At 32.7% G+C, this 17,749-nt stretch overlaps 1 protein-coding gene across 4 annotated transcripts; it reads left to right on the top strand.

Moving 5' to 3' along the window:
* Positions 1 to 464: 464 nt before the first annotated feature.
* Positions 465 to 16,444, top strand: LOC106068505 (uncharacterized). 4 transcript variants are annotated; one of them, XM_056011473.1, is made up of 11 exons: positions 2,833 to 2,937; positions 4,909 to 5,111; positions 5,858 to 6,007; positions 6,105 to 6,286; positions 6,468 to 6,672; positions 7,153 to 7,437; positions 8,278 to 8,398; positions 9,915 to 9,950; positions 11,343 to 11,364; positions 12,100 to 12,172; positions 12,962 to 16,444. In XM_056011473.1, the coding sequence occupies exons 3-11, from the start codon at positions 5,935 to 5,937 to the stop codon at positions 13,792 to 13,794; spliced, it is 1,830 nt and encodes a 609-aa protein (XP_055867448.1). In that variant the 5' UTR covers positions 2,833 to 2,937; positions 4,909 to 5,111; positions 5,858 to 5,934; the 3' UTR covers positions 13,795 to 16,444. The 4 variants fall into 4 exon arrangements, with proteins under 4 accessions (XP_055867449.1, XP_055867446.1, XP_055867448.1 ...); XM_056011472.1 differs by having other exon boundaries at positions 4,909 to 5,117; XM_056011474.1 differs by lacking the exons at positions 2,833 to 2,937; positions 4,909 to 5,111 and adding an exon at positions 465 to 528.
* Positions 16,445 to 17,749: the final 1,305 nt, after the last annotated feature.

Below are 17,749 nucleotides of genomic sequence, written 5' to 3'. Positions count from 1 at the left end.
CGTCTATGCATTTTATTCACTCTTTACTACGTACAGAATTACTTTGCGAGCCTTAATAATTATGTTTTGTACATAGATCACGCTCAATAGCAAGAATTAACAAATGTTTCATTCTATCTTTGAGAATTGTTGAGAATTGTTACTTGTAATAAGGCTTGTCTTCGAGTCATTTTGTACCTGTAATGTCGTCTTATTTATTTATTCCTAAAACAATCAACATGGAACATGCAATGCAAAATCGAAATACAAAAGCCATTGACGGTTAAACTTTTCAAGACTCCATAAACTTTGATAGTGATTATCACGATTGTATTTTGGAGAGATGTGCACAATCATCTGACATACACGATTCGAAGGTGCCTACAAATGTATTCAACACAACACTAGGATAAAATAAGCAACTCAATGCTGAATATTTTTCTTCAATTAATACTTATAATACTTATTTCAGGGTGCGACCCCTATATGACACAATTTTCGTTGGATCTCTCACTAGAAGATGGGGATCTCTAGGAGTGATGAAGTGAGGTCAGAAAGTTTTTTAATTACATCCCTGTAGCGACCTTATTTTTCTACACAAAAGTCGTCAATATAATGAAGTGTAAATCCGAAGAAACACACTAACAGAGACGTTTTGGAATGGTTTCTTCAAAAAGGTTTTGACCCATATTGTTGCATCCGTCTCTCGCGCAAACCGTCTACATTTGACAAGGTCTTGTTAGAAAATGAAACGACGTCTCTTATTTAATATATTTTAATTTTTAAAACATTAAATAATAATATAATTTTACTAATTATCAGACATGGATTAATAACAGCAATGAAAATAAAATAATTGTCGCCGTTTCCATTCCCTTGTTGCTGATTATCACGTCCCTGGTGACACCTCATTGTTCACAAAATGAGGACAGTGTACCTATCTCAAATTAGGTCACGCATACCCACGCTTAAATGCCAGAAAGACGCCGATTTAAACTTAGTTCTAGGTTACAGTAGGGAAATAAAATTAACATAAGTTAAACTAAAAAAAAACAACAACACGGTATTGAGATGTCATGGTTCTTTTTTCTAAGGGAAGATATAAAAGATATAAAAGATATAGTGCAAGCTTGGGAAGAGAGAAAGAGTGCTAGAAAGCTAGACTCAGAAGTCGCTAGTTTTAACTCATTTCATTGATCATTTATACTGAATCATGTATCTGCTTTATATATCGTTTGTACATACATTTATTGTTTCAAGTTAAAAATAATTAAAACTCTAGAAAAACATATCAGCACTTTGTGAGTTCATCATTTATTAAAGTGCTTGAACTTTTATTAAAACACCTCCGTATCCGCATATGTCCCAAGTTTATCTCCTCAAGTTTTTCAAGGCAAACAAACATAATAAACACGAGACAGTGGTCAGTCTTTGGCATAACCAATAATCAATCACATAAACTTTTCTCACGCTCGCCTAGGAAAAACACACATACACACTCCATAACTCCTCTTTTTGACAGAAATATGCGCCTCCAATTCCCATGAGAGGTAAATATGTAATTTTAATAATATTCAGACATGACTTGATAACCATTGTTTTCGCCCCCCCCCCTCATTTCTTAATAGTTGTTAGTTAACTTTTAGTTTCAAACAGCTAGGACAACTGAACTGATGTTGGCGTTCTATATTGTAATAACTGAAGTGAGGCAACTCAACGAGACATAGATGTTTATTTAAAGGACATCACAAATACATGTAGAACAACATGTCTTGATCACATCTTTCTTAGGCACAGTCTTTTCATTTCGGCTATCAACTTGGGCGGAAATCGTTCTCTCTTCTTCCTAATGTTGACATCCTTCTCAGCCTAGTTTATCACAGTGCGCACCTTCTAGCTTAAATGGCGGTGCGCATTGCAGAGTTATAACAATATTTTCAATAACTAAACTTTAAATAACTTAAACAAAAGTCGGGGTCGCCAGATGTTAAGCGCTTCCGCGGTGATGAGTACTTGAAATATAAACAAACTCAAACGGAGGTAACACCGAACTCTAAGCTGGAACATGAACACCGACGAAAGGCCAACATTCGATAAAGAGAGTCGACTCTAGTGTTGAACAACAAACACGTTTAATACTCAATGCGGGAACCGTCGAATGTCCTCTATTACTAGCCGTCTATATAATTCTTCTTATTTCTACTGTGATAAGAAAAGCGTCTTGTTTATATCGTCTCCTAGAGCGTTCTTTTTTTTTAAAGTTATATTACGTCATCGTCACTAAGTAAAACTTTCTCCCTATTCTCGAAACAAATAACTAAATCCTAATCATGCCATAACAATATATATATACATATATATAATTAAATCAATTTAACCTCTGAAAAATAAAAAAAGAAAAAAAGAAAGTTTAAAAAAAAACGTATATGAAGTTTCAGTGTATCAATTAGTTTCGATCAGTCATATAATTAAATTTGTAACAGATCTAGACTATTCTAGACTAATAATAATAAATCAAATTAATTTTTAATATACTTTGTAAAATTATAACGGTCAAACAGAGTTTTCTTCACAATGTAGCAAAGTAGCTAGTAATTGTTTTTTTTCCTAAAAAATATTAATTAACTGCCATTTTCGAGAATTGTGTCCACCCACCCAGGTTACAATCTTTTAACATCATAAAGACTATTGAACCTGAATAGAACAATTGGTTGAAGAAAAGTGCTACCTACAAGTCCATGCTTTTGTTTCAAGAAAATAGTAATTACGGGAAATCGAGCATTATGTTAAACACAATGCACTTTTTCAAGAAAAGATTCAAGGCTTTTAAAAACAATGCGGACAGCGGTTTTGTTTTATTTCTCAAGGTTTGAGGAAACGTGACTATGAAGTCTGTTATTAAACGTGAATAAAATGTTCAAAAATTTTGAAATGGAAAGCCAATCAACAACTTAAAAAGTAAGCATAAGAAGACAGTTTTGTTAGAAATGACTTCATTATGCTAAATATTAAATATAAACCAATCTACTACAATGTACTATATGAAACCTATATATTGACATTTATCGCATTTTGAATTGTTTGATTGTTCTTCAAGACAACTTTAATTAATTTAAGCTCGTTTTGTTTCTCAACACTATTATTAAATCAACAAACTCTTAAGAAGATAATAATTTTTATCTTATCTTATAAAATTTAGACGTTACTTCAAAAAAGAAGATGATTACGTCCTACGCGTCATGCATTCAGTCATGCATATTAACCAAAGACTTAAATTCTGCCAAGTCACTGGTTTTCCTGGCTAGCTCAGGCAACCCATTCCATGCTCTAATAGCACTAGGGAAGAAGGAGTATTTGTACAAATTTGTCCTAGCATATGGGATGAGGAATGTGCCTTTATCTTTGTGTCTGAGAAAATCTAATTTTTCAGATTATTTTGTTTTAGGTATTTTTGTATACGACGTCATAGAGATGTATATGAAAAATGACTTATGTTAATTGTTTTACCTTTACCTATTCCTTAGTTTGTTGGACCGTTGGGGCACCATGCAAGATTCGTCGACCGTATTTCTCTATCCTGCTCTATCCTTTGCTTTAGTAATAACCTATTTCAAGGCAGGCCCGTCAATTCTTTTATGTTGTCTTCCCATGGCTTTCTCTCTCTGCCTCTTCTTCTTTTCCCTAGTACTGTTCTTTGTGAGCCCCGAAGGCCATAGTATTTTATAATGCGTTTTGTTTACGATATTTAGCAGGTCATCATGGGGTCCAATTGCTGTAATAACTCTAATCTCTTTCTTCATGATACGGTCTTAAAATGTGAAACCTAGGATCCTTGTGTAGCATCTCAATCCCATTGCTAGAATCATCATCTCTCGCTCTGCAGTCAGCGTCCAAGACTCACAAGCATATACAAACTAGGGAGCGCATCAGTCTAATTTTGGTTCAGAGGGCTAAGCATTTTTCTTTCCATATTACTTTAAATTTTGCAAGGGCTGCTGTGAACTGTGCAATTCGGGCCAGTAGTTCAGGTCTCGTTCCCTCATCTCAGACAATAGATCTGAGGTATTTGAAACTACTGACACTAGTCCGCTTTTCCCCTCCAATACTGATGCATTTTTTAAAGCCCTTTTGGCTATTGGTCACAATTTGTTGTTTTTGTTTCATCAATTATTTGCATACCACATACTGCGGAAGTCTTGTCAATGCGCATCACCAAGTCAGCTAGTTCTCTTCTGTCCCTTCTAGGCCGTCAATGTCATCCGCGAAGCGCGAGTTAGTAATTCTATTTCCTCCAATGCTAACAGTACCTTCATAGCCCTCGAGGGTATCTTCCATTATCCTTTCAAGGAAGATATTGAAAAGTGTTGGTGAAAGTAGGCAGCCTTGTCTTACTCCAACTGTGGTTTTGAACCAGTCCCCAATATTATTGTTGAAGTACACCGCACTGGTGGCATTCTTGTAAAGGTTCTGGATAGCTTTTATCATGTTTTTATTTATGTTGTACTTTTCCATTGTCAACCATAGTGACCCACGGCAAACTCGATCGAAAGCTTTCTTAAAATCAATAAAAACATGGAAACGATTCTCTGGTGTTGGAGGTATTTTTCAGACAGACAGTAAGTTGATGTATGCATTAAAAAGCAAACGTTTAAAAAATTGAAGAGTTCTTACGAAACAAAAACACAATTAACATTATGGTTTAGTATTTGTACTGTTGTGCTGTGACAAAACAAGGTCGATAATTATTTACATTATTTATTCTATTATTAAATGTTGTCATTATACGTTAAATTGAAAGTCACTGTAAAACAGAAAATGATGTATAATATAAGTGCAGAAACTTTGGCAAGTTAAAATTTAATCTATAATGTTAATTACGTTTTTGTTTCGTGAGAACCAATCAATTTTTTAAACGTTTGTTTTTTTAAGCATACATCAACTTACTGTCTGTCTGGTACACGTTATTTCTCCAACAAACAATCTCGGATCAAGCTGAAATTTTGCACACTTATTTCTTTTACACACGAATACATTAAAATAAACAAGGCAAAAGACAGGGAGGAATGGAGAAAGACGGTCGACGAGTCTTGCTTGGTACCCCAAAGATCCAACAGACTAAGGGATAGGTAAAGGTAAAGGTAAAAACCAATCAGTTAATTCAATATTGGTAATTGATTATTTGTTTGATATCGAACAAGGGATAGAAATTGGTCGACTAAAGTGGTGAATAAATTGAACTGTTCCCCTTTATACTTTGCTTTGAAAGTTTGAATAACTCAAAATTACTATAAAACCTTCTATTTACATAAGCACCTCTCTGGCACAACTTGAGGCTAGAGACCTCTAGAGTGAATCCAGGCGGTTCAACTTTTTAAAAAATTAATGCATTTAAAAAAAAAAATCACGGTAATATTTACGCTGATACCCCTCTCCCCCCCCCCTCCCTTTCCCATGGTCCAGACAAGTGATAGCTGAGAAAGCTAGGAGCATGAAAATGCACTATACAAAAAGAATTTATAAAAATATTGGAAATCGAATAGATTTATTATTATTGGTCTAGATCTATTACATATTTAAATACATGATTGTTTTAAACTAATTGATACTATTCAACTACATCACTACGCTTCTTATAAGCTTTGATTGTTGCTTTTTTTAGATTTTTTTTATTTTATTGTACATTCAAATCCAATTTATCAGACCAGTCATCTATTCGGATTGATTCCCAAAGAACCAAAATATTGTCATGTGGGAATTACAATTCCAATAACTTCATCCTAAAAGTGGTCCTATTAACCAGAACATAGAGTATGTACAAAATATAGAATACATATCAGCAGACAAGTTAATAAAAATATTTATTTCATAATTTCTACAGGCAAAACAGAGAGTAATGGACGAAGTATTTCCAAGGTGAATGTTTTATCTCACAGAAAGTGATGTATAGATTTTCAAATGGGGATGTGCATAAAGTCTCAGCAGTTTCCTTGTCTTAATCTCATTTTTATCTCTCTTTGTCTTTTGAAAGGTATGTGTTCATTGAAATATTTAGTATAGATATTCAACAAGATTATTCTAGCGTAAATAATTAATTAAAGTTTTTTTTTCTGTTGTATCTTGAACAGTTGTGTTCAGTCAAAGAATACAACTCTTTCCCTACAATGAAACAAAGAACTGTAAGATGAGTCTTGTGGAAGAGATGGACAGAATTGTCATGTACGGCAAAGTGGATCTAAACGGAAATATAAAGACACCTTCAGATGTCTACTTTGAAATCAAAAGAAAATCTGAGCTGAGTTTTGGATTAGTAAGAGTGTTTGTGTAGTCGTTTGTTAAGAATGTAGGCTCACGTTTACTTTTGTTTACTGATTTTACTTGAAAAAAAAAATTATAGTGTGTTGTATAACACTCCAAGTTAATTAGTAATAACTTATATACAATATATTTTTATTACGGTTACGTGCAAATTTTAAATCTTTTTTTTTCAGCTTTGTTTTTTAAAAGTACCAGAGGATTGCTACAAATACTCTAATAACTATTGCAGCTGTCATAAAACTAATGACCCTAAAGTATTTCAAGTGTTAGGAAATATAACTGCCTATAAAGAAAATAGCGAGGCAGATTTACGAGCAGAATTGGTTTACAGAGAAACATCTTTCTATAGTGAAATAAGGCAACTGCCAATAGTATATGGTAAGAAAATCCATGATATAAGTATAATCTTTAATGATCAATGCATAATTTTAAATTGTTTGGTCATTGACTTGTCATTACTTATATTAGTAAACACAATCTTCTAAGTCAAATATATTGTCATTTAATTTATACTTGAAGCATAAAGTAAACTAATCTGTTTAATATATTAAGATTAATCAATATAAACAAGAATTTTATTAGAATCCTTATCGTATATATAACAGTAACAGATGGTCTTTCAAAATATAATTGCGCCATGCGCGTATCCGTGTCATTATAATCGTCTATGTTAACTATAGACAAATTAAAGAGTGAGATTCGCCAAGTTTTCCAAAATATGCGGTAACAATATAAATCACTATATTTTAAACAGTACAGAGAAATGTTACAATTATTTAAAAAACAAAACAACTTCAGACTAACACAAAAGTTGATACTTTATGTCAGTCAGTGTCAGTGTCATGTTTTTTTTTTCAGGCTCTGAAACAGACTCGGTAGAAGTGTATGTAAATGATCAAGTTGTCAACTCCACACAAAGCAATGTTACTATCAATGACACGCAAGTTCGGATATTTTCAAAGTGTCTTGAAAAATTTAGACTACATTGTAAATTACAGCTGACCAACTCAGAGACTCAAACTATATTAAAGACAGAGAAACAAGTTGTCGTCTATGAAGGCAACTTTGACAGCAAAACATACTTTGATCTGAAATACACCATTTGTGATATTCCAAGAAACATTTCATTTTTAATCAATACAGGTAAGCTATTTAATAGATAAAAAAGTATAACGTATGGGTAAAAAATATATTATTTCAATTAAGTTTGATAATGAAGTAGTAGCTGAACTTCATGTGTATTTTTTTTTTTAAAAAGCTGATTATGCTTTGGTACTTTCACAAAAGTCTAGATAGGTATAGTCGCTATTTTAAAGATTGGAGATATGTTTAAAACGAATAAAAGATAATAGACTACGAAAGTACTATTGGTATAGGTTTAACATCTCTGACAACTTAGTTTAATAAACAATGTATTACGCACAGTTTCGTTTTTTTTCACTTTGCTTTACTTCGAAAATTCATCCTTCATGGTACAGAAAACCGTAAAATATTAGAATGTTTTCTCTACTACTATTCTGATTAGAAAAGTTGCTGTCCGGGCATAGTGGAGGGATTTGGTTTCATGTACTTTTGCTAGGACTAATGAGATGAGAATAACTAAGACATCTTTATTTCCCTGAAAAAAAAAAGAGTTTTATATTAGTTTTACAATGCTAAAGCCTCCCTTACGAGAAACAACTATGAATCATCTCACAAAAATGAAATGAATGCCTGGGTTTAGTGATGATCGAAAAAATATATCTGTAAACCTGTCTTACCACCACTGATGTTTCTTAAGAAAAGGTGTAGCACTGAGTTCTGCAAGCTGCCTAAGGATTGACAGCTTTCTAGTTTACGAGATCTAAACGGACGGGCGGACAGACAGACCACACAAAACTAATAGCGGCTATTCCACTATAGGGGGCTGCTAAAAAACGCAACAAAAGAATTACGTGCTTGCATAGTGTACACGTCTTAGATATTTCCATTGTTTTATTACAGAAACCACAAAGCCTATTATTAAGCCTTTTAACTTTGACTTAACTTCATTAGAGAAGACATTGTTAACAACAACTGTTCTTTCAATATCAATGGCTTTATTTTTGTTGTTCTTTTCATCAAGGTAATTTTTTTTCCTACAATGTTTAGAAATATTTGCATTTTATTTTTACCACGTGTCTCTGAGTATTTAGTATTTATTGTTTTTTTTTTGTCTGAGTATTTAGTATTTACTTTTTTTTTGTCTGAGTATTTAGTATTTACTTTTTTTTTGTATGAGTATTTAGTATTTACTTTTTTTTTGTCTGAGTATTTAGTATTTACTTTTTTTTTGTCTGAGTATTTAGTATTTACTTTTTTTTTGTCTGAGTATTTAGTATTTACTTTTTTTTTGTCTGAGTATTTAGTATTTACTTTTTTTTGTCTGAGTATTTAGTATTTACTTTTTTTTGTCTGAGAATTTAGTATTTACTTTTTTTTTGTCTGAGAATTTAGTATTTACTTTTTTTTTGTATGAGAATTTAGTATTTATTGGGTTTTTTTTGTCTGAGAATTTAGTAGCCTATTTATTGTTTTTTTTTGTCTGAGTGTTTAGTATTTACTTTTTTTTTGTCTGAGTATTTAGTATTTACTTTTTTTTTTGTCTGAGTATTTAGTATTTACTTTTTTTTTGTCTGAGTATTTAGTATTTACTTTTTTTTGTCTGAGAATTTAGTGCTATTATTGAAGGCTAGAACACTGTTCTTTTCTTTCCATCTCTTCTTTACGTCTAAGGCAATTCACCGTCTCATGTTAGTGTAAGAAAGTATTGGGAAATCGAAGGAAGCTTTTTGAGTAAATGCAATGAGAAATGGATTGGTGTGGGTCCCCAGTTTTGGGCTTATTTCTATAAATGTTTCATATATTTTTCGTTCCATTTCTTGCAAGGCTAATGTAATGGACCTCATTCACCAACCGTAACATTTAGCCACGTGGTGCTCTATCTCTTCTATATAATTTACGATCTCTTGTTTAATTCATGATGGTTGTCACGTGACAGTTTTTCCGTTGTTTATCAATAAGATCACGTGACTAAATGTTGTTTGTTAACGATTGGTGAATGAGGTCCATTGGAATGGTAACGCTTTAATAATGTACTTAAAAATTAATAATATTTTATAGCTTCAAAATTTATTTAAATAGGACCGAAGTATTCTAGAACTTTTAAAGTATGCATTTAACTGACTAGAACAGAATCATCATGATCTTAAACTCCATGTGAGGGGGTTGGGAGGCTCAAAACCTGTCATCGAAAAGACTTTAACAAAAACCCTCTGATGTGTGCATGCTCACTTTGAATATCTTATCTTATACAGACGTTACTTCAAAAAAGAAGATAATTTCGTCTTACGCGTCGTGCATGTAGTCATGCATATTAACCAATGACTTAAATTCTGCCAAGTCACTGGTTTTCCTGGCTGGCTTAGGCAACCCATTCCATGCTCTAATAGCACTAGGGAAGAAGGAATATTTGTACAAATTTGTCCTAGCATATGGGACGAGGAGTGTGCTTTCAGTGTTTATCTGTTTAGCTATGAAATATAACTTATCATTGAATTGATTAAACACATATTTTATTTTCTCTGACTTCACATGTACAGAAAAAAGATAGAGCATACGGTGTTTGTCTTTAACAGGTAAAAATTATTTCCAATAAGTATGACGTTTTATCTAAAAGAGAGACCAAAACAAAGCGAGGTCCGTGACTTGTTTTTTTAAAGAATGAATTAAAAGGAAAAAAAAAATTAGTCACAATATTTATGTTATATTTTTTATTTATATTAATTAAACACTCTGAATAGAAATCAAACTTACGTAATTTAATTTCATTAAAACGAGTACGTTGTTTTTTTTTTTCAGAAATTTTGTTGAATAGATAATTTTTAAGTGTTTTAAAAAGTTTTTCCTGGAAATAGAAATGAAGAAGCGGTAGGTTTCCGCTCAAGTCGGGAATGGGTCTGATTATGGGTGTATCCCCGAGGCAAAGAGTATTCCGGCATTTCCTGCTTCAAAAATTCCTTTTCCTAGCCGTTACAACACCTTTTTCTCGTAGTAAGAAGACTTACAATTAGGTCCTCCCACGCCGTTCGGCGCATTGGGCGGCAAGCTGTCTCCATAAAGATCTGTCTTTGGCAATGTCTGAAACTTCCTCCTACATGGTGTCCACTGTTCTGAGGTCCTCCATGAAGGTGTGGCACCAAGTAATACGAGGACGTCCCTGTTTGCGCTTTCCTCGTATAGGCTTCCATGTCATCGCAACTCTTGGTATGCGTAGTTCATTTTGTCGGAGAATATGCCCCGCAACGTCATGCGACACTCTGTCACAACCTCACTAAGTGTTCGACTCCCAGTTCGACATATTATTTTCTTGTTTGAGACTCGGTCTGTGTAACTGACTCTGTCTCAGCCATTTTTGATGAGCCACATTTAGTATTTTCTCAATTTTGACAGATGACTTCGATGTCTTTCATGCATATGTTGCAGTTGGAATGACGATTGTAATGAGAAGAGAATGGCTAAGTTTGTTCAAATAGGCTGCAGCCTTTGGAAAATGTCCCCTGTCTTTCCTATTCAGCTCGCTACATCATGGTTATGATGATGCCGAGGTACGTGAACTTGTCCAACTCTTCAAGTTTTCACTCGTCAAGTCTGACGGGGACACCCTTTCGCATAATTTTAGTCTTATCCAAGTTTATGCGTAAGCCAATTTGGGTGCCTCTCTGTCTAGGCTCTCCGTCATTTCTTGTATACATTTATTTGTAGCCTCGAGTAGTGCAACGTCATCAGTCAAGTCCAAGTCAGTCATTCCCCTTTGTTCACTCCTTGGAATACCAAAGGCAGTCTGGTTCATTGCTCTCCTCATTATGTAGTCGATGGCTAGGAGGAAAAGGAAGGGAGATAAGATGCACCCCTGTCTCCCACCTGTCTCAAAGCTAAACAACTCTGTTGTTCCTTATTGAATGTAATATCTCAGAAATGCAGCTAAATGAATCATAAATTAATATTAATTAACGCATTTTATTCTGCAGTAAAAACACCCAAGATGATTTTGTAAGTATATGATAAAAAAGTATATTAAGTATAATGTAAAAAATAAAACATTTAGTTTCAAACATTACTAAATATTAAGATCTAATTCATTTCTTGTTCTTTGTCATCTGTGTGATAACATTTCCATACCGTAGTCCTATGTGACAAAAAGGGGTAATAATTACATTTACTTTTATTGTCAAACAGAACTAATTCCCTTTAGGAAGGTTTGTAAGTCCCTATATAAATATATAAATAGTGCGAGCTGTATTAATAGAAATTTTTCTTTCTTTTAGGTCTCACTTTGTTACACTGTACTCAGTAGAAACAAATCGTTGGAATGCATTTACAGCTAGATCTAAGTAGATTTTAGTTTTTCTTGAAATTTATCAAAGTTGGTTATCACCAAAGTTAATAATGTCATCTTGTAAAGCAGATTTTTTTCTATGATATGAAATGTCTAGATTAACTCATCCCGGCTGTCTCTGTGTCTGTCTTGTACATGATTAATATTGTTCCATTTCTCATTTCGGATCAAATTGAAACTGCACACTTATTCATTGTCGATGACAACATATGAATCAATCAAAAGATTAAGTTACACACAATATTATAAATTTTGTTTTGTATAGAAATGAGCTAAGCTAAGGAGAGATACATTTTTTGTATAGAGATTCAGGTCATTTGCTAAAAACCTTTATCAATACACTTTTTATACCATAAGACCAAAAATATTTCATATTTCATTTCCAACAGGGAGAGGAGTTACAATCTTTGATACGTTGGAATCGTGAGTCGAATGAGAAATTTCAAGAAGAAAACACAAGAAGTAAGTGATAGCATATTTTTATAGAAACGTTTGATAACTGGGAAAAAAATCCTTCACCTGAAAGTCTGCCGTCACACACGCTAATCCAACAACAACAACAAAAAAGGTTCAACGACTACTCGCCAATTGTTTGTAATGCAAAATGTAATTTCCTGGTATAACCACTATACGTCTAGTCCATTAGCTGCTCTTAAACATAAGTGCAAAAAAAGTGGCAAAAAATAGATATAAAAGAAATAAAAATAAGCGACCCTCCCCCCCCCCAAAAAAAAAAATCTTATCAGATAAAATGCATAAAAATTGATATTTCAGAAATAATGTATAGACAATATTTTACTGCAGAAAAGAATAAAATGTATTTTCAAAATAAAAGCACTACATAATTTCTAATGACTTAATTTTATAAATATTCTAAATGTGATATAGTCTAAAAAAAAATAAACACTATCTTTAACATTGACATAAGCGATAAATAAAAAGACATACGAAAAATATGTACTAAAGAAACTTAAAGATTGCAAAAAAATGAAATAATAATAATACAATGAAGTCGACCGAAATGTAAAAACTTTGAATATGATATTTTGTATGCATCGCTGTATATAAATATCATTATCTTAGCGTTTAAATAGAGTAGAAGAAATATAGTATTCATCAACAGAGGTTGGTAGAATTAAGAGAAGTGATATAGGAGTCACTATTCATACAAAGTGCAATTTATTATTTCGTTACTTTTCTATTATTTGAATGTCCTGGAATACTTTATTATGTAACTTTGTTTTTATTCAGAGTCTGACGAACGACAGAAGAAATGGACACACGTTTCAGATGTGCCGATTCGTTATAGCGATATTGAATTTCTAAATCTACTTGAACTTTTGGCACAGCTGACATGTCGTATACATTTAAAGAAAAACTCTTTTTCTACAAACTCTAGGAACATAGGTAGTGCACTTGTGACCAGTGTTTTAAAATATTATTGTGGTGTAGGTATTGAGACTGTAAAGGGTTCTCAAACTCGCGTGTGTCCATGTCCAAAGTGTCTCAAGTCTAAATCAGCAAGCGACACTTGGGCTGAGATCTTCATTACAACAACGTCAGCCATTATGAAAAACAAAAACTACCACAAACAAATCATGTGTGAACTTTCTACAGCAGACAATAAGACCACCAAGTTACGGGATTTGTCTGTTGAAAATAAAGACCCAGAGAAAACTGGCCGCTGTGTATTGAAGTATGTGACATGTGATCAAGCTCTTATAAATAAATTACAAGTTTTACAAGAAGAACGTTTTAGACTGGAAGAACAAGTTCAAGAAATATTTCATCAACACAAAGACCATGACAAGATTTATTTTGCTCTTGATTATCGAGAAGATGGCACAAAACTGATACGTATTGGACTTTGGTTCGAGGGAAAAACTAAACATAATGTGCGTACATATCACTATGATCCAGAAATTCCTTTTATTAATATAGGAGCTCCTGTTGTATTGATGGGCTACAGTGATAAAGAAAACGAATACAATCACACACGATACCCAACTGGAGCGTATTTATCTTACAATATTAGTTCATCACATTTTGCAATCGTATTTTCACAAAAAGTAAAAACTCATTAATTCTTCGTATGGAAACAGTGACATTGATTTTTACTTGGAAGCAAGATGGTGATATAAATGTATTTATATATCGACTTTTAATTGTGATCTGCCATTGGTTAACAGTGGGCTTATTAATCATAAACACTTTTCAAAACATGGAGTAAATCACTTTAAAAATCCAATCTCAAAAATCTTTATTTTAAATATCTAAAATTAACTCACCAACATTTTTTTTTTAGCTTTTCATTATCATATTGAGCCGCAATTTCGCACTTAAACTCGTGCTACGTATGTGTTATTAAAATTAATGAAAATTCATCGCCTTATTTATGGATTTATAAAAGATTTGTAGTTATTGTTATACTGATCCCATGTAAAAGGAGTCATACTGTTCTTTTATTATATATACATAAAGTATCTGATAAATATGTATAGCATTTGATATGAATTTCATTTCTATTTAGTAATGATTAAACTTTAACATCATTTGGGTCTATTAGCACTAAGAAGAGCAAATGAAAATACAAAAGAGCTTTAACAGAGGAAAGAGAAAGTCGAATACCTAACAATCACTGTTTCTACTTTAGAAGATTACCATACCATAATTATTTACATCGCATGTTATCATTTTATTGCGTCCATTTGAATACAAAAAAAAAGACCGATTCTACATACTTACACAGATATATGATACGATTTTTCACACCATTGAACAGGACCTGAGTTAGGCTTGATAAAATAAAACATATTTTTCAAAGAAGTTAAACACGAGGCGTAATTGGGCAAAAATAAAATATGTACTTTTTGGGCAATTTATTCAGACTGTTTGTCTGTGCTCATTCTAATTTTATATTAAGTTCCAAGCTACTGAATAGAGCGCATTTACTTTTAACTTCTGGTGTACATTTTTAAGCGTTATATGTAGTAACTTAGTAATAGAAGAGCAATATACGGTAACGTTCAGAAAAAAAGTAGGAAAAACAAGCAAAATGTAAAAAAAAATCATCCTCTTTAAAAAAGCTTTTCTAAAGGGGAAGAAATCCGTCTTTAAAACTATATCAATAAGTAATGTACACGTTATATCCCTTATTTGATATCAAACAAAATAATTAATCAATTAATTCCCAATAATTATTTGACTTTTTGTATTGATTACTGTTTTGTTAGGTGAAATTGTTTATTGTATCAACTGAATAGGAGAATGTTTGTGGTAGAAAAAGACTTAACAATTATTTAAGGGGTATTAACATACAAATTTAACCATATTTACGTATACTGGATAGTTGGTTTCCCTTGTTGTTATCAAACAAAATATCAATTACCAGTAATTAATTTACTAATCGACTACTTTTTTTTTATTGATTAGTGTCTTGAATAATTGTTCGAAGTTTTAATTTGATCCGAGAATGTTTGTGGTAGAAATGACGTCTACACACATTTTAACCAGACAGACAGAGTTGATATAACATTTGTAAAAATAGTTAGATAGGGACAAAAGAAAGAAGAGGCGACCCAGAAGTCGCGAACTAAAAGGCACCTTAAAGTTTGGTTACACCCAGAACAATACGGAAAGTATGACCCGGAATCGAAAGTACAAATATAATACCCATGATTCATTTTGGAGATAGTAGAATAGTCTCCACATATATATGACATACGCAGATTCGGAATTGTCTATAAATCTATTGTAGCTCACTACTGAGATACACGGAAACAACACATATCTGAATATAATTTAAACTTAAGTTAAATGCTGTAAACTCAATTCCATTAAATAAGTATTCACTATATAAATCACAAGGATAACTCGTCTGACATAAAAATATATAGTTGAAAATAAATTGCAGTGAAAATACTGGTGATCAGAAATTTAACAATAATTAAGCATGGTCAATAATCCATTTGGAATAATAGGCAAGTAGTAGTGATTTTGAACAATATAGTTCTGAACGTATCAATAGCTGCACGAAAGCATGCGTGGGCTTAAATGCACCATTGTGTGTCTAAAAGTATGTAACAGTTATTGTAGCTGGTTTAATATATGAATAGTTATTTTGCATGATTTTGAAACTATATGATATTATGAATGAGAAAAGTGTACACTTGAAATGAAAGTTTTGTTAAAGTTTAAATATTCCTGTTACAATATAAAAATTAACGTAACACCCCCACAAACGTGAAGACTGGCTTATTATTTTTTTAAAGTACTGTAAAAATTATGCAAAGCAGACACAGTAAGCATTGATAAACTATAGCTCTTAGCTTGATTTGGTTGTTGGTGGCACAATGCCCTTCTTGGATTGTGGAGCAATTTATCTGGTTAATTCCAATAAAAACGAGACTAATGTTTATTAAATTGTTAAGGACTTCGTAGCAGGACTACCTATTAATTCATACGACTACTCAACTAAAACTAATAACATTTCGTATTTCGAATTATAGCAAAAATTGGGCTTTTTAACTTCCGTTTCGTTTTAGGGCTCAGATCTGTTGGGATTTGACATTAGTTGGGTAAAGTACAGGCGGTTGGTGTTGTCCGTGACACGTGATACCCTCGTCTAGAGTCGTATGACTTTTACATCGTCTGACCTATAGATAGTAAGTTCTGAAAGTAAGACATTAACTGTATGTATGTATGTAATGTACAATTATTTTGATTTTACGAATTTTTAAAAATTGTTTGATGCCTTTTTTTTTTTTTACAATTGTACAGAAATATTTAATATTTCAGTTTAGTAGTGTTAGTAAAAGTTTGTTAAAAAAAATAGTGTTATTTGTGTTGAATGTATGCTTTAAAAAAATAGTCTCAGCAGTCTAATAGTCATTTATATTACATTCCTTAGAAAACGTCTTTTGACGGAATCCAATCTTATTAAATACTCAAAATATCTAACAAGATTATAAAGAGAAATTGTGTTATCACACAAACTCAAATGTGGCTTTCAACAGTTATGCAAGTAGACAATTTTCAAATATTTTTAGCATTAATATCGGAAGCTATGATCTACCAAACATCACAATACTTCCTCAAACCAAAAGTCATCTGTTTGAATATGGCTTGCGAGAGCATTAAATTTTATCTAGTTCTCTTCCTAAGTGCCGTGGCTGAACAGTAAAGCACTTGGCTTTCGAACAAGTGGTCTCAGGTTCTTATCCTTGTGGAGATTTTTCATTTCGGAATCTTAACGGCGCCTCTGAATCTACCCAGCTTTTATAAGGTACATGACATTTTGGGAAAAAAATAAAGGTGGTTAGTCGTTGTGCTGGCCACATGACACCATCGTTAACCGTCACAGAAACTGATAACCTTTAAATCATTTGTCCTATAGACGCAAGGTCTGAAAGAGAAACGTTAACTTTCTTTCGAAGTTCGAAGTGGTTTGCAGTATGGTATACAAAAAAAAGGTTAGGCCTGACCGGGGCCGCTCCTCATAAGCGTAGCACACAGGAATGTAACATAGAATGTATCGATAATAAAATAGAGAACGTAAGAGACGAAGTAGTTATTAAATGCGAAATAAGATGAAACTAATAAATGAAAATGTAAGCTAATATTGTACTTTTTTTCTTTACAAAATAGACAACTTTTCTATTGCTTTCGGAGAAGCTCGTTCCAGTCTGTCTCCATGCTGCATGATATTGATCTATTTCGTCCCAAATACTTTCATTAATGCCTGTAGTAATTATATCTCACTAGCATACATCTCTGAACGTCTTGGGCGGCCTTGGGTCTGACTCACTCCGCAAGCTCGGCAAAAGAGGAGTTCTTCCATCTGTCAAGCGGATGACATGTCCGAGCCCACGTAGTCATCATTGTCTTAAAAAGCAGCATACTCACTGCTCTTTACTGTATGTAAACAATAAAAAGTGGAGCTATTTATTTTAAGAACGAAAGGATTCTTTTTCAGACACCAAATTTACCCAATGCAATTATTCTGGGCATGTAACAGAAGAAACATGATTTGCTAAACGC

Source organism: Biomphalaria glabrata, chromosome 14 (assembly GCF_947242115.1).
Source record: "Biomphalaria glabrata chromosome 14, xgBioGlab47.1, whole genome shotgun sequence".
NCBI lineage: Eukaryota > Metazoa > Mollusca > Gastropoda > Planorbidae > Biomphalaria > Biomphalaria glabrata.
The sequence above is the reverse complement of the archived record's forward strand: the minus strand, read 5'-3'. Positions and strand labels throughout refer to the sequence as shown.